The sequence below is a fragment of the Labeo rohita genome, chromosome 2 (assembly GCF_022985175.1).
Source record: "Labeo rohita strain BAU-BD-2019 chromosome 2, IGBB_LRoh.1.0, whole genome shotgun sequence".
In the NCBI taxonomy this organism is placed as follows: Eukaryota; Metazoa; Chordata; class Actinopteri; order Cypriniformes; family Cyprinidae; genus Labeo; species Labeo rohita.
In genome coordinates, this window is record NC_066870.1 from 26,203,186 (window position 1) to 26,225,114 (window position 21,929).

At 41.1% G+C, this 21,929-nt stretch overlaps 2 protein-coding genes across 5 annotated transcripts in view; one reads left to right on the top strand and one right to left on the bottom strand.

Moving 5' to 3' along the window:
• The first annotated feature begins 88 nt into the window (after positions 1-88).
• klhl6 (kelch-like family member 6) lies at positions 89-14,316 on the top strand. Its single transcript, XM_051130310.1, has 11 exons — positions 89-720; positions 845-1,010; positions 3,674-4,123; positions 4,456-4,693; positions 4,846-4,935; positions 6,015-6,125; positions 6,275-6,496; positions 8,925-9,081; positions 9,158-9,216; positions 13,222-13,524; positions 13,621-14,316. Exons 1-11 carry the CDS (start codon positions 449-451, stop codon positions 13,920-13,922), a joined length of 2,370 nt encoding a protein of 789 aa, XP_050986267.1. The 5' UTR covers positions 89-448; the 3' UTR covers positions 13,923-14,316.
• A 1,137-nt stretch (positions 14,317-15,453) lies between these two features.
• Positions 15,454-21,929, bottom strand: part of ccnl1b (cyclin L1b) — a 7,034-nt gene continuing 558 nt past the window's right edge. The window contains exons 2-11 of one of the 4 annotated variants that reach the window (XM_051137693.1): positions 21,775-21,849; positions 21,582-21,691; positions 20,344-20,461; positions 20,172-20,236; positions 18,836-18,935; positions 18,651-18,755; positions 18,406-18,547; positions 18,213-18,312; positions 16,348-16,443; positions 15,454-16,233 (exon numbers count right to left, since the gene is read on the bottom strand). In XM_051137693.1, the coding sequence (XP_050993650.1) occupies positions 15,882-16,233; positions 16,348-16,443; positions 18,213-18,312; positions 18,406-18,547; positions 18,651-18,755; positions 18,836-18,935; positions 20,172-20,236; positions 20,344-20,461; positions 21,582-21,691; positions 21,775-21,849 (1,263 nt within the window). In that variant the 3' untranslated portion in view covers positions 15,454-15,881. Of the gene's footprint in view, positions 16,234-16,347; positions 16,447-18,212; positions 18,313-18,405; positions 18,548-18,650; positions 18,756-18,835; positions 18,936-19,007; positions 20,100-20,171; positions 20,237-20,343; positions 20,462-21,581; positions 21,692-21,774; positions 21,850-21,929 lie in introns of those variants that run through there. The other 3 variants (XM_051137684.1, XM_051137701.1, XM_051137709.1) reach the window with 3 other exon arrangements.

Here is a 21,929-nt window from a genome sequence, read left to right on the forward strand (position 1 = left end):
ATAGTTAAGATATTGTTGATACACTGGCTACAGTACTTGATGAAATCGAAATGAAATTCATGTTAATACTGCAGTGAATCCTATTTGGTCAAACTAGTGTTTAATCATCTCTGTACTAGAAAAGGATGTTTTTTCATTCTTTTTTTTTTTTTTACAGATTGTATCAGAAGTTATATATGTTTGTTTCCTTCTCTTTTGAAACCGTGATGTCTGACGAACAACCTGATCATGTGAAATGATATTTCCCCTTAAATGCACAACCGTAATGCAAATGAGTAGTAGTTGCAGAGCTGAATTTGAGAGGCTTGTGCACTTCCTCTTTGTAGTCAGTTATGAAAACAGGAAGCTTGCTTGTTAGGAAAGAACAGTTCAGCTTTCAGTGCTAGACATCACATGGTGTTAAACTTTATTCAGAGGAGAAATCTATCACTTTTTTGGACTCCAGATCATGGCTGACACTTTAGAAAATAACTCTGAGTGTCCTTCATCTGCCAAGAGCGAAGTTTCAGCCGGCGGTCTGAGCATGCTGGAGAGCTCGATACAGGAGAGTCGACAAGATGGGCAGGTTGTGTTTGAAGACTCTGTGTTTGCTGGTTATTTGCAGGATGGACTGCACAATCTCCGGCTGGAGAACTGCTTAACCGACGTCAACCTCCACGTACAGGGTCAGAGCTTCCAGTGCCATCGAGTAGTCCTTGCTGCAGCCAGTCATTATTTCAGGTTGGCCAGTAGCACATTTATTTAAAAAAAACAAAAAAAAAAAACAGCAGCGTTTCTTCTTTGAATATACATTTTTGTCTTCAAATAAATTGAATTTTTTTATATATTAATGTATATTTTACAGAGCAATGTTTTGTAATGACTTGAGAGAAAAATATGAAGAAAACATAAATATTAAAGGCATTGATCCTGACACCATGAGAGTCCTGTTAGAATACACTTACACCAGCAAAGTCATCATAACCAAGGACAATGTGCAGAGAATGCTTGAGGCAGCTAGTTTATTTCAGGTTTGTATCACATCAACCTTTTCTTGATCAGGCACTATTTTAATTTTTTTTACTAGCAAGGCTGTATGTAACAGTCTTTCATGTGTTTTTGCTGGGTGAACATGACAGTTCTTCCACTTTTTACTTCCTCAGTTGTTTTTGTTTCTTTTTGTTGGAGGTGAAGATATCAAAATCACCTCAAAAGTACCGAACATAGGGAAGTGAAACTGTACATTATTTGCAGAGGGGGTATTTTCCAATACAGTAATTTTTAGTAGTCGCATCTGGGTTGAGGTACTGTAGCTGGGTGGAGTCATATGTTTGCTAAATATAGTTGATGTTGCTTACATATAAACAGTTAGAACAGGTAGAATCATAATGAGATTTCTACCAAGGCCAAATCTGTTATCAGGCTATTTCAGATTATTAAAACAATAAAAGTGTGAAGTTAAAGCAATAAGTATCGTTTTATCTATATGGCAGGATTTAAAACAATTTTACAAAGTGCTTTACAGAAGAGATTCACTTATCTGTCAAAAGTTACTTTTAAAAGTAAGATTTTTAATGTTTTTTTTTTTTTAAATAAGTCTCTTCTGCTAACCAAGCCTGTGTTGATTTGATCCGAAGTACAGTAAAAACAGTACAATATTTTTACTATTTAAAATAACTGATTTCTATATGAACATATTTTAAGATGTAATTTATTCCTGTGATCAAAGCTACATTTTCAGCATCATTACTCCAATCTTCAGTGTCACATGATCCTTCAGAAATCCTTCTAATATGCTGATTTGCTGTTCAAAAACATTTATTGTTATTATTATTATCAATATTTAAAACAGTGGAGTACATTTTTTTCAGGATTCTTTGGTGAATAGAGAGGTCCAAAGATCAGCATTTCTTTAAAATAAAAAGCTTTTGTAACATTATACACTGTACTATTCAAAATCTGGAAGTGAGTATGATTGTATTAATTTATTTGTAATTATCTAAATGAATACTTTTATTTAGCAAGAATGCTTTAAATTGATAAAAAGTGAAAATAAAGACATTTATAATGTTACAAATAATTTCTATTTCAGATAAATGCTGTTCTTCTGAACTTTTTATTCATCAAAGAAACCTGAAAAAAAAAATCTACTTTTTTCTTGTTTTCAACATAATAATAATAAATGTTTCTTGAGCAGCAAATCAGAATATTAGAATGATTTCTGAAGGATCATGTGACTTCAAAAACTTTTGACTGGTAGTGTATACTGTATAAAAACACTATTGTTTAAAAGTTTGGGGTCAGCAAGATTTTGTGTTAATAGTTTTCAAGAGGAAGTCTCTTATGCTTACCAAGGCTGATTTATTTGATCAAAATACAGTTAAAACTGATATTGTTAAATATTATTCCAAATTAAAATGATTTTTATTACTCTAGTCTTCAGCATCACATGATCCTTCAGAAACTATTTTAATATGCTGATATGGTGCTCAAAAAAATGTATTATAATCGGTGTTAAAGGACTTCCAGAACAACAGTTTACAGATAGTGTACTCACCCCCTTGTCATCCAAGATGTTCAGGTCTTTCTTTCTTCAGTCGTAAAGAATTTATGTTTTTTGAGGAAAACATTTCAGGATTTTTCTCCATATAATGGACTGATATGGTGCCCCAAGTTTGAACTTCCAAAATACAGTTAAAATGCGGCTTCAAATGATCCCAAATGCAGTTGCAAATGATCCCAGCTGAAGAAGAAGGGTCTTATCTAGCGTAACGATCGGTCATTTTCATAAAAATTATACAATTTATATATTTTTTAATGTCAAACGCCCGTCTTGTCTTGCTCTTCCTGACCTCTGTTTTTGTTCCAGTTCATGACAGTTAGGGTGTGTCGAAAAACTCCCATCTCATGTTTTCCCTCAACTTCAAAAACGCCCTATATCGCTGTTTTACCTTTTTTGTTATCTGTATTTAATCTTCTTTGCTTGTTCACTTTGCAAAAAGACTGGGTCGGTACTTCTGCTGCGATGTAGGATGATTTTGAAATGATTTTTGAAGTTGAGGGAGAAAATACGATCTGAGTTTTTCGACATACCCTAACTGTCTTGAGTCAGAATACACAGAGTTCATGGAGAGCAAGAGAAGACGAGCATTTGAGATTATTAAGTACTTAAATTGTATTTTTTTTTAATGAAAACAACTGATCATTTCACTAGATAAGACCCTTCTTCCTCGGCTGGGATCGTTTACAACCGCATTTGGGGTTGTTTGAAGCTGCATTTAAACTGCATTTCGGAAGTTCAAAATGGGGGCACCATACCAGCCCATTATATGAAGAAAAATCCTGAAATGTTTCCCTCAAAAAACACAATTTCTTTACGACTGAAGAAAGAAAGACATGAACATCTTGGATGACAAGGGGGTGAGTACATTATCTGTGAATTATTGTTCTAGAAGTGGACTTCTCCTTTAAAAACAGTTGTGCTGCTATATAATTTTGTGGAAACCATAATACATTTTTTCAGGATTGGGTAACATTATGTAAGTCTTTACTGCCACTTTTGATCAATTTAATGCATTCTTGCTGAATAATAGTATATCTTTAAACAATTACAAAAAAAAAAAGTCCCTAAATGTCTAAATGCCAAACGATAATTTAATTCACTGTAATAACCTCAAATCTAATCTGTTTGCAGTTTCCGCGTATAGTGGACGCCTGTGCTGGTTACTTAGCAGAAGCCCTTCACCCGGAAAACTGTGTGGGAATCCTACATCTAGCTGATGTCCACTCATTAGAGTCTTTGAAATCCAATGTCTACGCCTACATTATCCAAAACTTCTCTCAGGTAGTGGACTATGATGAGATCCTTGAGCTTCCAGCAGACGTGTTGGTCAGTCTGCTCGAGCATGATGACTTGGGGGTAACAGAAGAGGAGCAGGTGTTTGATGTGGTTATGCGTTGGGTGAGGGCCCGACAGGATGAAAGAATAGCTCAGCTGCCCCGTGTACTTACACATGTGAGGCTACCCTTGTTGGACCCATGGTACTTTGTAGAAAAGGTGGAAGGAGACCCTCTGATCCGCCAGTGTGCCGAGGTGTTCCCACTGCTGCAGGAGGCCCGGGTTTATCACCTCTCAGGGAAAGAGGTCAGTTTTACAAAGGTGACCTTTCTGAATGCTTGATGTCATGTTGAAATGGTCACAAGACATTCAAATAGAGGAAGTAAAAATCCAAACTTAGAAATTATGACTGTGAGTCATAATGAAATAGCAAGCTTTCCTTTAGGAGGAAGTGTATTAGGAGAGGGTATTATTCAGTTTCAAGATTTTATTCAGATACAATTTTGAATTCCAGCGCTTACATATGAAGAAACGTTCTGTTAGCTAATGCTGTAACTTATACGGGGAACATACAGGTTGAGCATGACAGAATTTTCATTTTTGGGTGAACTATCCCTTTAAATCCTCTCGGTTTATAGGTGATCTCAGAGCGCACCAAACCAAGAGTGCGGGAGTTCCAGTCTGAGGTGTTTATGATCATTGGGGGATGCACAAAGGATGAGAAGTTTGTATCTGAGGTGACCTGTCTGGACCCACTACGCAGGAGCCGCTTAGAGGTTGCAAAACTACCAAACACAGAGATGGAATCTGAGAATGAAAATAAGAAGTGGGTGGAGTTTGCGTGTGTCACCTTCAGAAACGAAGTCTACATATCGGGTGAGTATCAGTACATCACACTGACACACTTAGATATATCAAAAAAAAAAAAAAAAAGTGACAGTAACTACGTGGTTTGTTTTTTGCATGCACGCTGATGCGCAAGATCAAAGAAGAAATCTGTAAAATGCATTATTTTAAATTTAAAACAGGTGGCAAAGAAACACTGCACGATGTGTGGAAGTATAACGCATCACTAAACAAATGGATCCAGATAGAGTATCTCAGCATAAAACGTCTCGGTTACGTATGGTAACCCTCGTTCCCTGATGGAGGGAACGGAGACGTTGTGTCGAGTAGTGTACGACACTAGGGGTCGCCCTTGAGAGCCCAAACACCTCTGACAGTTTTGAGAAAGGCCAATGAAAATTGGGTGTGCAGATTTGCATAGCTGGCCACGCCCCCGGACATCCGGGTATAAATAGGGCAGCGTGTGCATCTGCTCACTCGTTCTGATTCTGAGGAGCCGAGCGTCTCAGCTCACTCAGAGGCGGACCAGAGATGTGGCATGGGAGACACAACGTCTCCGTTCCCTCCATCAGGGAACGAGGGTTACCATACGTAACCGAGACGTTCCCTATCTGTCGTACACTCCGAGTTGTGTCGAGTAGTGTACGACACTAGGGGTCCCCGTAAAAACACGCCACATGTCTGACCGCGTCACGAGAGATAAGTGCAGAAGAAACAGGGCAACGTGTTAACGTAAGTGCAGCTCACCTCCTCTGTGACCATCCAACGTCCAAGGACTGACCTGTACAGCGGGGTCCTGCAGCCGGGCCTCCCCTAAGGGCGGCTGAGTGTCTTGAGATCGTTGGGAAAAATGCCTGCTCCCGAAGGAGAGACATTACGGAATTCACGACCTGCCCAACAGGGGGGGGTTAGAGTGACATAGTTAGACATGGGACCTGAGATGGGTCTCACACCTGGGAAGACAGCCAGACTCAGATCCTAGAGAACCTGTTTTCAGGGGAAAACACCGCACCACAAGAGTTATAGGTGGAAATACACATATGGGGCCACATAAGGGGCCACTACATATGGGGCACAATCCAATCATAAAAAAGGGTATTCATACCTTGTGAAGGGATTCCATAGCGAGTTTCTCCGCTAAACTCTGCCATGCGCAGAAGTGCCAAAGATGGAGATGGTGTCCAGGGTTCGCATCAGGAAACCTACTGAAACTCAGAAGCGTAATCACCATTAGGGGAAGCGCTCTATGCAAGCTCTACACCAACCAGTGTGCTGAGTCAAGAGTTAGTAATCAAGACTCTAGCTGACACTGGTTCTGTGCGCAAATTATAAAATCTGGCAAATGTGTTAGGTGTAGCCCAACCTGCAGCTCTACAGATGTCTGTTAATGAGGCCCCATTCGCCAGGGCTGCTGAGGCAGCGATGCCCCTGGTTGAGTGGGCTCTTACCTCCAGAGGGCAGGGTAGGCCTCTGGCCAGGTAGGCCATACGGATCGCGTTTACCAGCCAATGGGAGATCCTCTGTTTGGAGACAGCTTTCCCCTTCTGCTGTCCTCCGTAACAAACAAAGAGCTGTTCCGAACGTCTGAAGGGCTGCGTTCGTTCAATGTAGATGCGCAGAGCACGGACTGGGCACAACAAGGTCAGGTTGGGGTCATCTTCCTGGGAAGAGAGAGCTTGCAAGGTCACTACCTGATCTCTGAAAGGAGTGGTGGGGACCTTGGGCACATATCCAGGCCGGGGTCTCAAGACAACGTGAGAATCCGCTGGTCCGAATTCCAGGCACGAACTGTTCACGGAGAGGGCTTGGAGGTCTCCCACTCTTTTGATGGAAGTGAGCGCAGTCAAAAGAGCCGTCTTGAAGGAGAGAGCATCGAGTTCGACTGACTGAAGGGGCTCGAATGGATCTTGTTGTAGGCCTAGGAGAACCACAGCAAGATCCCAAGAGGGGATGAGATGCGACCGAGGAGGGTTCAGCCTCCGGGCTCCTCTAAGAAACCTGATTATCAAATCGTGTTTCCCCACCGATCTGCCCCCACCAAGTCATGGTTAGCTGATATAGCTGCGACATGAACCTTGAGTGTTGAGGCAGACAGGTGCCTGTCCAGGCCTTCTTGAAGGAAGGATAACACTGAATTGATGCCACAGCTCCGTGGGTCCTTCCCGTGAGAAGAACACCAGTTCACAAAGATGCGCCATTTTAGGTCATACAGCCGTCTGGTAGAGGGGGCTCTTGCCTGTAGAAGTGTGTTTACCACTGAAGGTGAAAGGTCTCTGAAGTCCTCCTGGTCGCGTCCAGGGACCAAAGGTGGAGGTTCCAAAGATCGGGGCGCGGGTGCCAAATTGTGCCCTTCCCCTGAGAAAGGAGGTCCTTCCTCAGAGGAATGCGCCAGGGAGGGGCTGATGCCAGGAGCACCAGGTCCGAGAACCAGGTTCTGTTGGGCCAGAAGGGGGCCACCAAGAGAATCTGTTCCTTGTCCTCCCTGACCTTGCACAAGGTTTGTGCGATGAGGCTCACTGGGGGAAACGCATACTTGAGCCGGCCCCTCGGCCAACTGTGTGCCAGTGCGTCTATACCGAGGGGGGCCTCGGTCAGACCGTACCACAGCTGGCAGTGGGTGGATTCCGGTGAGGCAAAGAGGTCTACCTGTGCCTGGCCGAATCGATCCCAAATCAGTTGGACCGACTGGGGGTGGAGTCTCCACTCGCCTCCGAGCGAAACTTGTCGTGACAGGGAATCGGCCACACGATTGGCTTCGCCCGGAATGTGAGTGGCTCGTAGAGACTTGAGTCTGTGTTGACTCCAGAGCAGCAGGTGGCGGGCTAGTTGTGACATGCGAAAGGAGCGTACACCGCCCTGGTGGTTGATGTAGGCCACAGTCGTAGTGTTGTCGGTTCTGACCAACACGTGCTTGCCCTGAATCATAGAACGGAACCTCCTCAGGGCGAGGAGCACTGCCAACAACTCCAGACAATTTATGTGCCAAAACAGTCGGGGGCCTGTCCAGACCCCGGAAGCTGCCTGCCCGTTGCAGGTGGCACCCCAGCCTGTCTTGGAAGCATCTGTGGTGACAATGATGCGTCTGGACACCTGTTCCAGTGGAACTCCTGACCGTAGGAACATAATGTCTGTCCAAGGGCTGAGTGTCTGGCGACACGATGGTGTGATGTTCACCCGAAATGTGCCTCGATGCCACGCCCACCTGGGGACTCGAGTATGAAGCCAGTGCTGCAGCGGTCTCATGTGCATCAACCCCAGTGGCGTGACCGCGGCTGAGGATGCCATGTGCCCTAGGAGCCTCTGAACCTGTTTTAGGGGGACCGCTGACCCGCACCTGAGTGTTGCCACACACCTCAGAACTGACTGTGCACGCTCCGGGAGAGACGCGCAGACATACTGACCGAGTCCAGCTCTACACCGAGAAAAGAGATCCTCTGTGCCGGGGAGAGTTTGCTCTTTTCCCAGTTGACCCGAAGCCCCAACCGAGCCAAATGGTTGAGAACCATGTCCCTGTGTGCGCAAACCAAATCCCACGAGTGAGCCAGAATCAGCCAGTCGTCGAGATAATTGAGAATGCGTACGCCCATTTCCCTGAGGGGGGAAAGGGCGGCCTCCGCTACCTTCGTAAAGACCCGGGCGACAGGGAGAGGCCGAAGGGGAGAACCTTGTACTGATATGCCCGTCCTTCGAAGGCAAACCGCAAGAACGGCCTGTGTCTTGGGAGGATTGAGACATGAAAGTACGCGTCCTTCAGGTCTATGGCCACAAACCAATCTTGAATTCTGACACACGTGAGAATGTGCTTGAGGGTTAACATCTTGAACGGGAGCTTGAGCAGGGCCCGATTCAAGACCCTCAGATCCAAGATTGGTCTGAGACCGCCACCCTTCTTGGGTACAATGAAGTAGGGGCTGTAGAACCCTTTCTTCATTTCGGCTGAGGGGACAGTTTCTATCGCATCCTTCGCCAGAAGGACTGCGATTTCCGCCCGAAGAACCGCGGTGTTGGAGCCCTGAACCGACGTAGTGAGAACACCGCGGAACTTGGGTGGACGCCGTGCAAACTGGATGGCGTAGCCGAGCCGAATGGTCCTGAGGAGCCAGCGGGAAGGATTGGGGAGATTTAACCAATCCGAAAAATTCTCCGCTAAGGGTCTCAGAGGAGTTACATTCGGTGTACCAAGGGTGGGGGTACCGTCGCTGGAAAAACAGTGTGTGGCCGGAGGTAAGAAGCCCCGAACCACACTGGCTGTCTTGTCCAGGGAGTCCGAACCGTAAGAGCTGTGCAGATGATCCACCCGAGAGGGGAGATCGTCTGGACGAGCTCGTTGTTTCAGAGCAGACGGGAGCACAGGTGTTGTGCGACCGTCTGATTCCGATAATGGAAGCAGCATCCGACCGTCGAGTAGAGGGTCGGAGGTGCTGCATATTGTGCCCAGAGAAGAAGGAAATAGCTCTTTTATTGACCATGTGGTGGCCGTCTGCCGTGCGGCAGACAGCCGGGTGGAAGCCGAATCCAGCGCTCGTCCCCTCGTCGAGTGCGGATCCGGACAGGTCAGAAGATCCTCCCTCCCTGGGCTGCCCGTCTCAGGAACGCTTTGAAGCCTGACGCGGGTTCTTAGTGGCCTGAGGACGGGCTGGCGGTGCCACCTTCCTACGAGTGCTGGACCGTTGGGCAGGACTGGCTACAGGACCGGCAGGTTGCGGGGCCTGAGCCGCCCTCGTAGGGGGTCTTCCTCGGCGGGGGCAGGCGGAGGTTGCTGCTTCGGCTGAGCTGGGCCCGCGCTCGCTGCACGCCGAGGCAGGATGTGTTTGATGGCCTCCGTCTGCTGCTTCACCGTGGAGAATTGCTGGGCAAATTCTTCCACGGTTTCGCCGAAGAGACCAGCCTGGGAAATGGGAGCGTCAAGAAAGCGTGCTTTCTCGGCATCTCGCATCTCGGCCAGGTTTAACCATAGGTGGCGCTCCTGACCACCATAGTGGACATCGCCCTCCCCAGAGCCTGCGCCGTAACCTTCGTAGCCCGAAGAGCATAGTCGGTCGCAGAGCGCAGCTCGTGTAACAGCTCTGGGTCAGGAACACCCTCGTGCAGGTTTTTGAGAACCTTAGCCTGGTAGACCTGCAAAATCGCCATAGCGTGTAAGGCGGACGCAGCTTGCCCAGAGGCCGCATAAGCCTTCGCTACAAGCGCAGACGAAAACTTACAAGCCCTGGACGGGAGTCTCGGGCGGCCCCTCCAGGAGGCGGCGTTTTGCGGGCACAAGTGCATCGCAATCGCTCTCTCCACCTGGGGGACCTCCGTATACCCCCTCGCTGGACCGCCATCGAGGGTGGTGAGGGACGGGGAGATAGCGTGCCGTGAACGAGCCGACAGAGGGGCTTTCCACGACTTCGTTAACTCCTCATGCACTTCCGGGAAAAACGGGACCGGGGAGGAACGTGGCTTCGAGTCACGTGCACTGCCCAGGAACCAGTCATCCAGCCTTGAAGGCTCAGGGCTGGGCGGGGGGACCCACACAACCCCAATCTCCTTGGCTGCCCGTTTAAGTGCGGCGGCCATTTCGGCATCTGCCACAGACTGAGACCCTCCCGCCGGAGCGGTGAGTTCAGCCGTGACGTCAGCCTCTGACGGCTCTCCCTCCGATGCTACAGACCCTGCCTTTTCCTCAGCAGGAGCCCCGAACAAAAGATCCAGCCCATACTGAGACGAGCTTTCAAAATCGTCCTGAGACTCCATCGGTGGACACACAGGGTGAACGGTTTGCGGGGACATACCCGGCAAAACGTCGTCCCCCTGCCGCTCTTCTTCAACGCACATCGCTGCGGCCTCGTACCCGGAAGTAGAAGGACCGGAGCGGGAAGCAGTTGAATGGCGCCGCGGCTTCTTCGCAAAGAACGCGGCCCGTGAGCGGAGCGTGCCCAAGGGCATGTCTTCGCAGTTCTGACAACCTCCCTCAGCGAACGCTGCTTCAGCATGCTCACGCCCCAAGCACTGAACACAGCGATCGTGCCGATCGTTAGGGGAAAGGTAAAATCCGCAACCAGTTGGACACGGACGGAAAGGCATAATGAAACACACAATCCGCCCGTGGAGCTCTTTTAGAGAAAATCTGCTCAATTAGAGGAAAATCTTCTCTTGAAGATCGCCGTCGACGCACCCAGGGGAACTCTCACAACACGAGCCGTGTCAGAGAGGGAGAGACCGCTGTCTGTGCCGTAGATCCAACGACGAGAGAGGTGAATGTTGCCGCTTCTCACAGAGAGACGCTGCATTCGGCTCCGAAGAACAGAACGAGTGAGCAGATGCACACGCTGCCCTATTTATACCCGGATGTCCGGGGGCGTGGCCAGCTATGCAAATCTGCACACCCAATTTTCATTGGCCTTTCTCAAAACTGTCAGAGGTGTTTGGACTCTCAAGGGCGACCCCTAGTGTCGTACACTACTCGACACAACTCGGAGTGTACGACAGATAGGGAACTGCATTTTTTTTCTCACAATTGCAAGTTTATAACTCACAATTCTGATAAAAAAAAGTCAGAATTGTGAGATATAAACTTGCAATTGTTAAAAAAAAAAAGGGCATAAAATTACAGAATTTTAATTGTGAGTTATAAAGTCAGAATTGTGAGATATAAGCTCACAATTCTGACTTTTTTTCTCAGAATTTTGAGATATAAACTCGCAATTGCGAGTTATAAAGTCAGAATTGGGAAACAAAATTGCGAGTCAGAATTACAAGATATAAACTCACAGTTCTGACTTTTTGACAATTGCATGATATAAACTCAAAATTGGGAGATAAAAACTCGCAATTCTGCAATTTTTTTCTCACAACTGTGAGATATAAACTTGAACTTGCGAGTCAGAATTGCATGATATAAACTCACTATTCAGACTTTTTTTCTCAGAATTGCATGATATAAACTCAGAATTGCAAGAAATAAAGTCAGAATTGTGAGATAAAATTCAGCATTGTTTTCTCACAATTGCAAGGTTATATTTCACAATTCTGAATTGTGAGATATAAACTTGCAACTGCGAGTTTTAGTCAGAATTGCGAGATATAAGCTCACAATTCTGACTTTCTGAGAATTGTGAGATATAAACTTGCAATTGCAAGCTATAAAGTCAGAATTGTTTGATATAAACTTGCAATTGCGAGTTATAGAAAACAAAAGCTGAATTGCGAGATATAAACTCACAATTCTAACTTTTTTTCTCACAATTGCATGATATAAACTTAGAATTGCGAGAAAGTCAGAATTGTGAGATGAAACTGCATTTTTTTCTCACAATTGCAAGTTTATATCTCACAATTCTAATAAAAAAAAGTCAGAATTGTGAGATATAAACTTTAAATTGTGAGGAAAAAAAGGGCATAAAATTACAGAATTTTAATTGCGAGTTATAAAGTCAGAATTCCATGATATAAACTTGCAACTGAGAGTTTTAAAGTCATAATTGCGTGATATAAACTTGCAACTGCGAGTTAAAAAGTCAGAATTGTGAGATATAAGCTCAAAATTCTGACTTTTTTCTCAGAATATTGAGATATAAACTTGCAATTGAGTTATAGAAAAAAATGCACAATTGCATGATATAAACTCAGAATTGCGAGAAATAAATAAGAGATAAAAACTTACAATTCTGCCATTTTTTCTTGCAATTTGACCCTTTTCTCAGAACTCTGAAATATAAACTTGCACTTGCGAGTTATGAAGTCAGAATTGTGATTAAAAACTCACAATTTTTCAAGTTTATATCGCACAATTCTGAGAAAAAAAGTCAGAATTCCAAGTTTATGTCAAGCAATTCTGAGGAAAAAGTCAGAATTTGCAAGATTGTATACTCGTAAATGCGAGAAAAAAAAAGTCAGAATTGTGAGATAAAAAGTCACAATTACCTTTTTTTTTTTATTTAATGGCAGAAAAGGGCTTCCATACTTTGCAGTCCCCCCCAAAAAAGAGAAATACCTATTCATTTTTAGTTAACAATTATCTAATTAAAGAGTGTTTATTAGTTTTACCACAGCACAATTTTGTATTTTTCATGGGGGCCAAAAATGTCTATAAAGTACAGAGTATATTTAATGTATGAAAAAATGTGTGCAATGAAAATATGTATTGAAATGTATAAGACATTTAAAACTGTCATTTATTCCTATAAAGCTGCTACTCCAGTCTTCAGTGTCACATGATCCTTCAGAAATCATTATAATATGCTGATTTAAATAAGAAATAAGTATTATTATAAGTAAGGTTATTAACATGCTGCTTTTGCTGTTACATATTTTTGTATAAACCACAACACAAAAGTTAAGGGTTAGCAAGAAGAAAAAAAAGATTAAAAGGAAGTAACACTTTCATTAAGCAAAAACATTAAATAGGTCAAAGGTGACACTAAAGACATTTATAATGTTACAAAAGATTTCAACGTGAATAATAAGAACTATTATTAATACTTGGGCATCAAATCAGCACGAATGTTTTCCAAAGGATCATGTGACACTGAAGACTGGAGTAATGGCTGTATGAATGATGATGCACCTATCATAACTTTTCAGTGCATTTATGATGGTTAATCTGATCATATATACAAGAACTTTCATTACACTTCACAACTTAAGATTTTTCTCCATCTTCCAGGCAGCACCGCTCATGCTAAGCGTAAGCTCCTTCTCTGCTGCCAGCTATGACAAATACATCTTTGTGATAGGTGGAGGTCCCAATGGCAAGCTAGCCACAAACAACATGCAATGCTTTGATTCCATATCAAATAAATGGACCCTAAAATGCCCGATGCCAACTGAGGCCAAATGCACGAATGCGGTGACCTTTAAGGATGCCATTTTTGTTGTTGGTTTGTATCTATTACGTTTTTTCTTAAATAAAACTACTCACCAGAGACAACCACCATGCTTTGATGATTAAATGTGTAATTTCCTCTCAAATACAGGTGGCGCGATGAAGGCCTTGTATTCCTACAGTCCTCTGGAAGACTCCTGGTCGCTAATAATCCAGCTGGGCTGTGAGAGGGCCAGCTGTGGCATTGCTGCCTGCAATAACAAAATCTTCATTACCGGTGGCCGTGACGACAAGAACGAAGTGATTGCTACTGTTCTCTGCTGGAACCCAGAGACAAAAAAGTTGACTGAGGAGTGTGTGCTTCCACGTGGAGTATCTCATCATGGCAGTGTGACTCTTAGGAAGTCCTACACACATATACGCAGGATAACGCCTGGAACAGTCACCGGATGACAAGTTCAACAGCTTTAGAGACTGCAATTGTATTTTACTGCGTTTTCCCTTTAAATATGACTTGTTTCAGGCCAATATGATCAAGTTTAAGCAGTATAACAGTGTCCTGTATTACACGGATACTAAAAGTGTTCTCCTTTTACATTTAAATATGCAGTTTGTACACACCAATGTGTAACCATTGTGTACTGACAATGCAAAGAAATGCTTGCACTTTAAAAATGACACATACAGTACAACTTTTTTACCTGGAAACATTAGTATTTATTCTGTAGCACTTCACAACAACATTCTATTCGTTTATATTGATATAATCGGTATCATGAACACAAAACTTTCAATCTGAGTTGAAATAAAAATTCACTATGTTCTAAATTCAGCTTTTCTTAATGTATGTTATTGATCTTATCGTGAACAATTCATTTAACTCGTATAATTTATTGAAATTACTGTTGACATTGTAATTTTTAAATAAAATACAACTCAATCTTCAGATAAAGCGACATACTTTTGACGTATGCCAGATTTCTCCAAACATTCAGTCATTCTTACAATTAATTGCAAGCTCACATGAATAAAACGATGACTAGAAGTTCCCGCCACTGTCGCCAAGTTTCCCGCGGAATTGGGCTGTTTTAAAACTGTTGCCGCGAGTTGTTTTTCATGTCCGCGGGTTAAAGCGACATCAAAAACTTGATATTTAACCGGTGAAATGTGAATTTTACCAGGTGAACTCTGCCAAAAACGTGAATTTTACCCCCGAACCGGGGAAACCCCCTCCAAAACGCCATTGGGCTGGTTTTGAGTAGCAATTGATCGGCTTTTGTTGTGAAAACCTGGCAACCCTAGCTCCCGTCCTACATTTATGTTTCAATAATGCAATATATTTCTCAATACACAAGAAAATCTGTCACTACTTCCACTAAAGGGATCGCTCGCCCAAAAATAAATATTGTCATTTATTACTCACCCTCATGTCGTTCCAAACCCGTGAGACCTTCGTTCATCTTCTCAACACAAATCAAGAGCTTTCTGACCCTGCAACTCACCTTAAACGTTTTATGGCCCAGAATGGTAGTAAGTACATCCATAAAACAGTCCATGTCACACTGGTCGTTCAACCGTAATATCATGAAGCCACGATAATATTTTTTATGAATAAAGAAAACAAAAATAACGACTTTTGTCGACAACTTTTTTTGTCAGTCTTGGATGCGCGTTCACGAGAATAACACGACGCACCATGCTTGTAGTAGAACAATAACGATAATATATTCACATTAACATTAAGTAAATTAACAACCTAGATTAATAATCTGTAATAAATGAACTAGTAAACTTCACATAATTTACCATTCATTCTGCTAATGTGGTCAAGACATGAAATGTCATGCTGTTTAACCAGCTGTCAAACGTTGTTATACCAATAATTTTGTGAAAAAATCCAATGAGCGTTTTCTAGAGTTTTATTTCATTCATTTGAAGTAACTCAATAGACAAACACAACACAGTAAAACAAAAGCCCTCAGAATTTGAATATAGCATAATTTTTATTTTGTGAAGAGAGATGAATACAAAGAAGTCGTCATAAAAATAAGCTTTATTTGTACAGTGCACAAACAGCTGTGCATTTGAAAAATATTTAACAGGCACAGGTCTCATCTGCTCTTTCCTGTGCAAATGTGATCCCTGATATAGGCAGATTTTTAGCAGTCCGTTGTTCACTTTCAAGTTTAACGTAAAACACAATTGTCAAAATACATAAAAGGCACCACTACCCTGCTGAACTGAACTCTAAATGAGCCAGTCAGATGCAAGAACAATAACACTGAGAGAACATCCACTTCTTAACAAGGGTGAACATTGTATTGAAGCAAGCATTTTTTTCAATCTACAATTTAGTCCTGTTGTCCAATGCCTTTGTAATTCCCCCGGTTTCGTTCAGCAGTGCCGTATGTCTCATCTTCTGTGTCTGCTGTGGCTGTGTCCAGAATGTGACCGGCTCTGGTGTTTGCTTCGTCCATGATCATGTGATCTGTCACGGTCACGTTCACGTTCACGATGATCCCAGTGGTGGCTGCGATCGCCCTTGTGTTTCGGGTAGTCGCGGTCACGGGCTCGTTCGCGGGAGTTGCTGCGAGATCGGCTCCGTGATCTCCTCCTTTTGTTGTTGCTATGTCGACTAGACTCGCTCGGTCTGTCTCGCTCCGTCCTGAGCTGTGTAATTGGCGAAGCTCTGCGACCTTTGTGTTGCCGTGGCGATGGGCTGTGGCTGCTCTGAGAGCTGTATGTTCCTGAGTGGCTCCTCCGACTAAAAGTAAGAGAACATCATGTCAGGAGCAGAACGAATAAATCTATTTTAAACATCAACCTGGTGTACAGGTATAAAATATCACTTGAAGTCAAAGTACATGTTGTAACTTACTGTCTGTGTGGAGAACGAGATGGCGAGCGAGATCGTGAGCGAGACCGGCTGTGGTTCTTGCCATTCTGAAACACTTTGCTGTCCTCTTTTTTCATGCTGCTGTACAAGAAAAATAAAGCAAAATTAACAAACCATACAGTGCAGTACAGTACAACAAAACAGATCGACACCAGTGTTGCCATTAACCAAAACAATATTAGGGCTCTATGATTTCCACAATGCTGAAAACGTGGATGGAATCACGGAATCCAGTCATAAAAACGGAATTTACTGTAATGTTGTGGAATTTGCCACATTTTGGAAGGATTTGGATCAAAAGTAGGCCGGTATACTTACAACAAAACTCAATTTAGACTAGTATCTGTGAAACTACCTTTTTCTAAACACACCTTTTTTTTTTTTTTTTTTTTTTTTTTTTTACCCCACTTTTACATGGATTTCTATGGAGACCGGAAAAGCACCCAAATGGAAGACAGAATCCTTCATGGTGCCGCTCATCAGGAAAAAGTTACATATTATGCCACAAAATACTGTGTAAATGTGAATCCTGCCTGTTTTGTGCGTCTGTGTGAATGAACAGTTCAGACACGCGGTTTCATTTACTACACACATACTGAAGCACGTGACGCTCACTGTTTTCAGCCTCTGCCGCCTCAATATGAACACATACACGAACGCAAAGTTCATTTCATGAGCATTTTAATGTTTCTTGTAAGAAAATCCAAAACTACCATCATATCATTTACAAACAAAAACGTAAAGGTCTTTGAATCAACCTGTCAAAAAAAAAAAAAAGTTTGGTTTAACTTGAAGAAACTAATAAAATTAAAATATTTTTAAATAATATTTACCAGGAAAAAAACAAAACAAAAACCTACTAGAATTTATTTACCAGAAAAAAAGCAACAATAATAATAATAATACTAGTAATAGTAATGAATTTGTTTTTTTTTATATAAAATTAATTATATAGAGATGCTTTGGATTAATAAAATTTAAATGAAACCATTAAAATGGAATTCAGAAAATTAATGGAAAACACAAATTAATAAAAATAAAACTACATTTGAGGAAAAAAAAAAAAAAAAAAAAAAAAAACTTCATAGGGCCTTAAAAAGTTAATCTTTGTTAAACTTAATAAATTGCTGTCAAATTGTATACGTTTTGTGATTTCAATTTATTAGACATGCTTTTTGATCAATAGAATTTAATTTAACCATTAAAACTGAAAAACAAAAAATATATATTAGTTCAAATATAAATTATAGCTAAATTAAAATGTGAAAAAAGTTCAAGAAAACTAGAAATATTAATACATTTTAAATGTTTTAAACTACTAATAAAAATGTGCATCATGACCAAATTTTATTGGATCATAATAAAAATTTCACAATATAGTTTTTGATCAAAATGTACCCAGAAAATTGTAATAAACAACCTTACATTCAAAAGTGAAAAAGGACTTTTTAAATTTTTACCCCAAAACGGTCAAATTACCCATAAATTATGAAATTTGGCATTTAATTCATTGATTTGATAAAAATTGTTGCAGATATACCAGTATAATCTGTATAACAGTCTCTAGCAAAAGACAAATCTGTTGGTTAGTATACAGTAGACAACATTTGAAGTGGATCAGAAAAGTTCAAAGTTGTCCTAAGACAAAAATGGGTATTGATTTGCTTTTAGGACAACTTTGAAAGGTTTTGATCCACTTTAAATGTTGACTACTATCTCCCCACATTTAATACTGTATATACAGTCACACTGCCCGGCACAAATAAAGAAAAAAAACCCCACACTACTATTCGGTTTAGGTGGTCTATTTAAAAAAAAAAAAAAAAAAAAAAAAAAAAAAAACTTACCCATTTAAAGGACTCTTGGGAAACAACTGTCTGTTCTCAGACTCCTTTACTAGTTTAGAGTTTGGCGATTTTTCTTCCATCTTCACGTCTCGTGGAGAAGCTGTAAAAGAAAACATTTTAGCCACGTGTGAACTAACAAGTACTTGCAAAAAGCTCATTTAGTAAGTAAAAGCAAACAGAAACAATTACTTACAGGGTTTTGATGCTGGGGAAAATCCACCAATGGCAGCGAGTGCTGGCGTGCCACTGGGATTCTGTCCTTTGGCTTTTAATCTTGCCTCCTCCAGGGCCACCTTCCTCTTTTCCACCTGTTTTTCAAGCTGTTCACTGTTAGGCTGAAAGATGGATGGAGTATTACCAACAGCATGTATTAACAACAATTAGCAGAAATAAAGACAGTCAAAGTAATATGTGTCAAGCTTTATAAACTCTAGCTACCTTTTCTCTAGAGTAAAGCTTCATTGTGCTAATGCATATTTCTTTGATGTCCTCCTTAGAAGCACCAAAAACAAGATACCAGTGTGGCTTGGAAGGAAGGGGAATCTGTGGAAACAAAAAAATACATAATGAATAAGGGGAATCAAAGATACAAAAAGACAACTTAATAAATCTTAAGGACATACCTGTAGCACTCGAGCAGCGAGGTAAATGCAGGCACACGCAATGGTCTCGGGTTCAAATCGCACAAACACATTGGTTCTGAGGGTATCATTCATGTAATTCCTGCAACACATAGAGACACCTATGCAACACCTGCCATGCTCTCTCTCACTTTCATATGGCTTCTGGAGACTCTTAACTTCATGTCCTTTCCCTCACTTTTTAAATGTAGCCATGATGGCAGCAATAGTAAAATTGTAACAAATTTGAATCATGTATAACTTCAAAACACAAAACTGAAGCACAAACAAAGTGCATGTGTTGCGAAATCAAAATTTTTCAAACCCCATATCAAAAAGGTGTGAGAAGAGGCAAGAATCACTTCATGGTGGATATAAGGGACAACTTACTGTAACAAAATTCACATGAACATGATTCACATGAAAAAGTGACATACCGTTTTCACCGCTAAAAAAATCATTTGGATTTAGAGAGCAAAAAGTGCACAACTAAGAACTAGCACTCAAGCTCTTTGGGGGAACAAAAAAAAAAAGCAAATCCTGGACCCCCCCAGCAAAGCCAAGGCCTTCCATTCAGAGAACCTCCGCTGAGAGCTCTCACAGGATTGGCTGGCAGTCTCGAAAAGGCCAGCCAATGAGGTGGGAGGGGTTCCTGGGTCTTGTGCCTGAGGAGTTCGGGTGTTTTCTGTGACACTTACCACCATGGGCTACCCTTTAATCAAAGAGTAGAGAAAGGACAAAGTTAAACAGAGCTCTCCAAAAGCCTTAACCTCAATGATGTGCAAGAAATGAACAAACATATGATCTATAGCAGGGGTGCTTAAACTTGGTCCTGAAGGGCCGGTGTCCTGCAGAGTTTAGCTACAACTTGCCTCCACACACCTGATGGGACTTTTTAGCATATCTGGTAAGAGCTTGATTAACTGGTTCAGGTGTGTCTAACTGGGGTTGGAGCTAAATTCTGCAGAACACCAGCCTTCCAGGACCGAGTTTGGGCACCCCTGATCTATATCTTTTTTTTTTTTCTTCAGTTTTTATTTGCATTTTTATTACCAGAAAACGTGTGATGCCAGAATGATGTGAACCTATCTTACCTTTAGGTATACCAAGCTATAATGCAATTCATGCTTTATAATGCAGTGTTTCCACTAGGTCCTCTTGATACTTAAGTACCAAGTTCTTTCACACAAGTTCAAGGTCTTATCAGCAAATTTTACTAGTGGAAACACGGCATGAGTCCAACCATAAACCTGATGCAATGTCTTCTCTATAAGGGGAAAAAATTCCAAGTCATAATTTAAAGGGCATTTTTATAAGTTCCAAAAACAAACAAACTTACCATGCTGTTTGAACCAGCATCTGATTCTTCTCGCATTCAAGAACTTGTAGGTACATGACTATAATCTGAAAGCATAGAAAACCGAAAATTAAATATTTTCATACACAGAAATTGATCATAGCAGCAAAATAGATTCCAGATAGCAGCAGAATTTTAGAAATCAAAACCTTACCTTGTGTGGATGTTTTACGTGAACACAGAAGCCCAGCTCCTTAAGGACACGGCGTTCTGCCTTGATCACTTGGTTCTTGGTGTTAATGTAGTTTTGATCAAGAACGAGAGGGATGCTCCTGGTTCAACACAAAAACAACAGCTGATATAAATGCATGTTAGATATGATACACTATCAGTCAACAGGTTTTTTGTTTTTTAAGTTTTTTTTTAAAGTCTCTTCTGCTCACCAAGCCTGCATTTATTTAATCCAAAGTACAGAAAAACAGCAAAATTTTATATAGTTTTTTTTTACTATTTAAAATCTATTTGAATACATTTTAAAATTTAGTTTATTCCTGTGATTTCAAAACTTTTCAAATTTTAGCATCATCACTCCAGTCAAAATATCCTTCAGAAGTCATTTTAATATTCTGATTTACTGCTCAAAAACATTATGTTGAAAACCGCTGAATATAATTTTTTCCACGTTTCTTTGATGAATAGAAAGTTCAGAAGAACAGCAAAAATTTAAAGCATCCTTGCTACACAAAAGTATTAATTTCCATAATTTCTTACATAAAAAAAAAAGTTATACCGACTACAAACTTTTAAATGGTATAGTGTATGTTACAAAAAGCTTTTCATTTCAGATAAATGCTGATCTTTGTATCTTTCTATTCATCAAAAAAGAAAAAAAAAAATGCACTTAAATATTGATGATGATAATAATGTTTTCTGAACAGCGAATCAGCATATCAGAATGATTTCAGAAGGATCATGTGACACTGAAGACAAGAATAATAAAAAAGAAAAAAAAAACTTTAGCTTTGATCACAGAAATAAATTACATTCAAAATATATTCAAATAGAAAACACTCATTTTAAAATCAAAATATTTCACAATATTACTGCTTTTGCTGTATTTTTGATCAAATAAATGCCGGTGAGCAGAAGAAAATTCTTTAAAAAACAAAACAAAAAAAACCCTTGCTGTTCAAAAACATTTGTCATGTTTCTAAGTAAAAAAAAAAAAAAAGAAAGGAAAAAAAAAAAACACTAATTCAAGAGCTCAACAAATTTCACCAAATTTTCAAAATGATTTTAGGTCATTAGATGTGAAACCCAACGTTTTAGCAGAGCACAGCTTAGTAACTGAGGGATTTTAAATTCTACAGGTTTCATCACTAAATTTCTTGGACTTTAGGCTAATTGCTAAATAACACTTTAACCACTAACAGAAACACATAATTAACTTACTTTTTGCTTTTTCCTTGTTTCAAGTGATGGAAAACGTTGATCACATCCCTCACTCTTCTTGGCGATTCCTCTATCTTTGATGCCAAGTTGACGCAGGCCATGGCAACAATCTGTTTTAAAGTGACAACCACATTAATTTTTTTTCATAATATGGGTTAAGTCAAATTTTTTCCATTTTGTATCTCTGATTTACCTCAAAGCTATGCTTGATGAAGGACTTTGAGTAGAAGAACCGTTGAAAAAGAACTTGTCCAGTCGCCATCGCCACCTATTCAAAATACCAAACAATACATCAAAAACAACATTTATGACACTTGACTGAAATAAAAAAAACAACACTTACGTGTT

Excerpts from the sequence above, each read along its gene's own strand:
- klhl6 (XM_051130310.1), top strand. The coding sequence starts at position 449 with ATGGCTGACACTTTAGAAAATAACTCTGAGTGTCCTTCATCTGCCAAG. Across the intron at positions 4,936-6,014 it reads TCTCAGCATAAAACGTCTCG|GTGTAGCCCAACCTGCAGCT; the intron begins GTTACGTATGGT and ends CAAATGTGTTAG. Across the intron at positions 6,497-8,924 it reads CTCCCACTCTTTTGATGGAA|GGAGTCCGAACCGTAAGAGC; the intron begins GTGAGCGCAGTC and ends TGTCTTGTCCAG.